The sequence below is a fragment of the Monopterus albus genome, unplaced genomic scaffold, assembly GCF_001952655.1.
Source record: "Monopterus albus unplaced genomic scaffold, M_albus_1.0 scaffold127.1, whole genome shotgun sequence".
In the NCBI taxonomy this organism is placed as follows: domain Eukaryota; kingdom Metazoa; phylum Chordata; class Actinopteri; order Synbranchiformes; family Synbranchidae; genus Monopterus; species Monopterus albus.
This window is the reverse complement of record NW_018128007.1, coordinates 1,112,646-1,118,645: the sequence shown is the minus strand read 5'-3', so window position 1 is coordinate 1,118,645 and position 6,000 is coordinate 1,112,646. Positions and strand designations below refer to the sequence as shown.

The 6,000-nt window shown below is 41.5% G+C and overlaps 1 protein-coding gene across 7 annotated transcripts in view; it reads left to right on the top strand.

Annotated features, from left to right (window-relative positions):
* Positions 1-6,000, top strand: part of ppp6r3 (protein phosphatase 6, regulatory subunit 3) — a 54,039-nt gene that overhangs the window by 41,436 nt on the left and 6,603 nt on the right. For 6 of the 7 annotated variants that reach the window (XM_020612681.1, XM_020612678.1, XM_020612676.1 and 3 more), the window contains 2 exons: positions 1,540-1,732; positions 5,692-5,709. In XM_020612681.1, the coding sequence (XP_020468337.1) occupies positions 1,540-1,732; positions 5,692-5,709 (211 nt within the window). The remainder of the gene's footprint in view (positions 1-1,539; positions 1,733-5,691; positions 5,710-6,000) is intronic. The other variant, XM_020612677.1, reaches the window with a different exon arrangement.

Genomic DNA, 6,000 nt, shown 5'->3' with positions numbered 1-6,000 from the left:
GTCGGGGCACTCTGCCCTAAAGCCCCGCCTGGTGGAGGGCTGCAGTGATGGGTGGCTTTCTACAACTTTCTCCCATCTCCCGACTGCATCTCTGGAGCTCAGCCACAGTCATCTTTGGGTTCTTCTGTACCTCTCTCACCGAGGCTCTTCTCCCCCGATAGCTCAGTTTGGCCGGATGGCCAGCTCTAGGAAGGGTTCTGGTTGTCCCAAACGTCTTCCATTTAAGGATTATGGAGGCCACTGTGCTCTTAGGAACCTTAAGTGCAGCAGAAATTTTTTTGTAACCTTGGCCAGATCTGTGCCTTGCCACAATTCTGTCTCTGAGCTCTTCAGGCAGTTCCTTTGACCTCATGATTCTCATTTGCTCTGACATGCACTGTGAGCTGTAGGGTCTTATATAGACAGGTGTGTGGCTTTTCCTAATCACGTCCAATCAGTATAATCAAACACAGCTGGACTCAAATGAAGGTGTAGAACCATCTCTGGGATGATCAGAAGAAATGGACAGCACCTAAGTTAAATATATGAGTGTCACAGCAAAGGGTCTGAATACTTATGACCATGTGATATTTCAGTTTTTCTTTTTTAATAAATCTGCAAAAATGTCAAACATTCTGTGTTTTTCTGTCAATATGGGGTGCTGTGTGTACATTAATGAGGAAAAAAATGAACTTAAATGATTTTAGCATATGGCTGCAATATAACAAAGAGTGAAAAATTTAAGGGGGTCTGAATACTTTCCGTACCCACTGTACAAAGTCAGTCTCTGAGAAAAGACTTCACTTGGAGATAAGTAGCATTAAAGAACTTGTCCAAGCACAAAGTTGAACGAGCACTGACACAACACAAACAGCTTGCAGACTGCCTTACCAAAAAGGGAACACCAGCCCTTAAGGCATTGAATGATGGACAAGGGAAGCTGGACTAGAAGGAAAAAGTCATAGATAGGACTGTTCAAATGTTATTTTATGAGTCGTATTGCAGAAATGTGAGGTTATTCTTAGGGGAGATTTTTTTTTTTGCTTTTCCTCTTTCTTAAAAGAAACATTGAATTTGTTAAGTTCCGTGCATTAAGATGTATTTATGTACATGTTTATATATGAATGTTTACAGGCACATTATTCAGTTAATGTTTTAATTGTGAAAACGCAGGAAGGCCTGGGGGTGAGGGCTTCATCTAGGGCAGAATGGTGCATGGGAGAAAAGTGGACATGGCGGTGACAAAATAAAGTTCATTGTTAACCACAGAAAGTGTATTCACTTTCCTGGAAAGTCCCCACTGTCATGGTATAAAACTCATACTGGTCCTCAATGTATGTACAAGCTCCCTCTAATACTCCAATATCTGTGGCCCTGACTCTCCTGTTGTTACACTCTGACAAGCTAAACCTGGAAAAGCTTTGAAATTATTTAAATTTTACTATTAAGACAAAGTCACACAAGGAATTGAATATCCCTCCTGTCAGGGTGAGTTGATAACGATGACCTTGACCTTGGTCAAATCTGAACCCTGTTGTCGCTTTGCTTAACACTCCTCAGATTGTGATGGCTGGATGGGAACCAGTGTGGCTCCTCTGTCCACTTCAGCTAAGGATTGTGGGAGGTCTAAAGCAGAGGCAGAAACATCCTGTTGTGAGCAGCGGAGCATCACTGAGACGGTCATCAATGGCTCGATGAAAGAAACAGTAAGCCTGACTGTTGATGCCAAGACTGAGACTGCCATCTTCAAAAGGTTCGCCAAACATATTCACACACATGCACAAAAAAACCCACTACATGTTGTCTAAATGACTGAATGTTAGTAGCAGCAGTTTCAGTGCTAAAGTTGTGGTCCTGGCATTCTTGTAACACAATAAGGGGAATGATTTAAATTATGGTGTCTTTTTACCAGAATGACTGCTTGTCGGGATGTGTCTCATTAGTGTTGTCACATCTGTTTCCTTAGTGCCCTCACACTATCATTATAGTTTTAGTTGGTGTTAAATTTAACACCAAAGTCCTTTAGGAGGAGACTGTTTAATCTACTTGGTGAACAAAAACATCAAAATGGCAGCAGAGGGACTTTGCACCAGAAACAGAGATGGTTCTGAGACATCTATTGTAAGCATAACATCTATACATTTTCCATAGAAATACCAGCAGCTTGATTTGTTTGACCTGATCTGAATAAACCCCACACTTCTGCACTATGTGCCCTTGGTACCACAATATCACACACATGCCTTCTGTCATACATAGCCCACTGGTTCAGACAGAAAATAACAAGTGCAGTGAGGGTGTTCATTGCCAAGGATTTGCAGCTACTTTTGGTGGTTGAAAATGTGGCCGTTTGTCACCTTATGAAAATGCTCAATTCACGTTACAAAGTACCCTCTCACATGTTTTTCTGCACAAAAGTAATTCCTGACCTCTATGAAACGACACAAAATTTTGAAAATGAATTGGGTGAAGCACAGGCCTTGTCCTCACTACAGTTAGTTGGACATAGGGGGCAACAGAGAGTTGCTTCACTGAAGGTTCACTGTATGTTAGACTGGGAAATGAAGAGTGCAGTTCTCCAAAAACGTCCCCTGTATGAAAGTCATACAAGTCCTCATTTGGCCGAGAATTTGACAAATGCAGTGAATATGTGAAAGTTGGAAAGGCCAAATATGTCACTCCCAGTAACCACAGATAATGCAGCAAATATTGTGAATGAGATTCATGAAGCTGACGGACTGGGGCGACAGATTAGTTGCTTTGCACATGTTGTAAACCTTGGAGCCAAGAAAGCAGTGTCAATCAACACAGTGCCCTCCCTCCTGGGCAAGGTCAGAAAAATAATGATTTTTCTCAAAAGCACCACAGCCCACCTTGATTTGATTGTGAAGCAAGAGATGTTAAGCTTGCACAGACCAGTTAATCCATGATATTACAACTAGATGGAACACAATACATGACTTGTTGGAAAGATGCACAGGACAGCAGCCCGCCATCTGCACTGCCTTACCGGACAAAGGTCTGAAGAAGATGTCTGTCAGGGACTTAGAAATGTTAAATGACAGTCAACAGAAACTGGCAGAAGAACTGATTCAGCTACTCAAACCACAGAAAACAGTGATAACTCTCATGAGCTGTGAAACCATGCCCACCGTATTAGCGATCCTCCCTCTGAAAGAGATGATTTTCAAATCCATGGCACCGGGAGACGAGGACATTACAACAGTCAGAAGTCAAAGCAGCCATTACAAATGACTTGGAAAGGAGATACACTGGGCCTGAGCTTCACGATTACAGCAAAGGCTACAGCCCTTGACCCCAGGTTTAAATCCCTGCCTTACCTTGATGACGACTCTTGTGTCAAGCTCTACAAGACTCTTATCACAGAAATTCTGGAGCATGAACAGCAGGTATTATTTGATTATCATGTATTTTGTTAAGCTTGTATGATTTTGATTGTTTTACCTTTGCTTAGATGGCTGTCATATCTATATTTTTCACAGAAAAATAATTTAGCATTTGTGATGTTATTATACACTGGAGATGGTTATGGTTCTGAGCTGTGCATGCTTGTATGCGTCTGGTGTAATTATGTTAAAGGGTCATTGTGTTTGCTACATGGGGCATTTTCAGTACCTAGTATGCAAAGTCCAGACTCCGTACTTGGGAGTTTGGACTTATGTTCAAACGTTAAGTACAAACGCCCAAGAACAGGAGGTTGCAGTCAGCTCAGTGTGCAATTGGAGCGCCAGCGTCCTTGCTAACAGACTACTGTGTTTTGAATGAGATGTTGCTGCATACTAATTATAGCTAGCTGGTCCGTTGGTGGGTACTGGCATCTTCAAAAACGGTGAAGTGAATTTCTAAATCGGCCTTACTTGATAAACTGATGACATGTTCCCAAAGTAAGCAGTTACTTTCTTAACTGAAAAAAATATCAGAGCTTTACAAAGTGGTGTAATAACAATCCCAGAGTAGAAATTATAACAAATTTGAGCCTGGCTCAAACTGCGATAGCTGGCACACAGTGCATTCTGGAATACTTGCCTGCCCCATGTCCACACTAGTAAGCTCCCAAAATGTCCTTGATAAAATGGGCAGAGAAACAGAACTTGTGGTTTTTTGATGTGTGCTTGGCTTGATGCAGACTTTGAACTGGAGCAGTACTTGAGCTGTGTCTGATGAAAAGTGATGAAAAGCACCCAGGGTCAAGCAGAGAATCCTGTGCTATTCCCAGAGGAAGAAAATCGATCATCTCCCCCGCCCAATAAGAACACAGCAATGTCAGAGGAGCAACAGACCAGGGCCTTTTCCCAGATCGCTGAGGAGGAAGTCTGCATTCATGTGGATGGTGATCTATTCATGTCTTGGAAAAACCACAAATGCAAGTTCTCCCATGTAGCAAAAGTTACCCAGTGACACCTCTGTCTGGGGAGCGTCTGTTGCAAGTGAGAAAGTTCCCCGTGGCGCTCAACGATCAGCTCATCAACACTGGATTCCCCGGAGCACAGTACCCATTTGTTTTGACTGCTTGAGGCCGGTGTGTCAGCCACATGTGATGTGTTGCTGGTTAACAAGAGGGCTCCGTTAACTCTATGGGCTACCAGCAGCTGTGAGCTGCCAGGGCTAAGAAACACTTTTTCTTTTGGAAATGTGTTTTTTTTTTTTTTTTTTTTTTCACATTTTTTAAAATTCTTATATCCTGCAAAAATATACCAAGAATGTGAATAATAAAGTTTTTTGCTAATAAGTAAAATAAAGAACTAATTTAAAATTAAAAAAAAGATTTTTTTTCCCCCTTAACCCCTTTAACCCCTTACTGTTCCTGTAAAATTCGCACAAAACACTTAATAGAGTACCAAAAAAAAAACTCTGGTAACCCAGGCTGTCAGAACCGAACCAAAGGGTGACCAAAAAACCAAGGGAAGTATTGGACCGTGGGATAACTGTATTGAATCCTTTTTTTCCACCATGAAAACGTTTCACTACTAAAATCCATAATAACTGATGTGAAATCAAGCTGACTAAAGCCCTTTTTGCAAATTCTGAAATGCAACCTTATCACAGCCACCTTTTAGTCCTGCAAGGGTTGTTGTCGTTTCATACTTGGGTTTCCACAATGTCACCGCAGTGCAATACTTGCTTATCCTAAATTTGCAGGTTTTAAACTTGATTGTCCTTCTGTCCCCTTGTTGATGCTGTATTATATTGGGTAAATCCCAATTCCCTTAATTGCATCCACATTTCCTTCACTTGGCATCTCTTCCTTGTGCCTTAGTCCTGCCAACATAAGATACAAGGAGAATATGTGAGCAGAGAGAGATTGAAACATGTTAAAAGTGTGATACATCCTTTTCTCCTATACTTCATCAGAAGTGTTCAGTCACCATTTTCTGATAAAGAGGCATCTGTCCCTATTAGAATTTCATGAACGACGGTCTCTTGTATCCTTGTTCATGGTTCCTCTAGGCAGCCACCACGCTCCTTGATCCTCACTTCTCAGAGCAGGAGTAAGAGCTTTAGGTTTTCTTTCAAGATGACGGAAGAGAAAGACCTCTGGGTCAAGTGAGGAATGATCAAACAAGGGAACTGGAATTTACCCATTGTCTATATGAGTAAATAACAATACAACTGTCTGAACAGAGCGACACTTACAACCTGAGCTTCCCCTCTCTTTTTCTTGCTGTGCGTTGTGGGTGTGATCTTCTTCAGAGTGTTGAAATCATATCGGTATGTACAGCCAATCAGAGATCAGCCTGCAGCCGTGATGTAGTCTTGTTGTCACGTCAACCACCAACTTTTCTTTCCCAAGTTTGATCTGTTTCTTTTGTTTCAGCTCCTTGTTTTTCATTATCTTCATTCTGCATGTTTCTACCAAAGGTGTTGCCCAAGTGTAGTTTTTTTTTTTTGTTTCAAACTAGTTTACATCTTAATTATGAAAGACGCACAAAATTACCCTCAAGTGGAGGCCAATTATCCAAAGTAGTCTCCATAATTGGATTTTTTTTTTTGTTGTTGTTA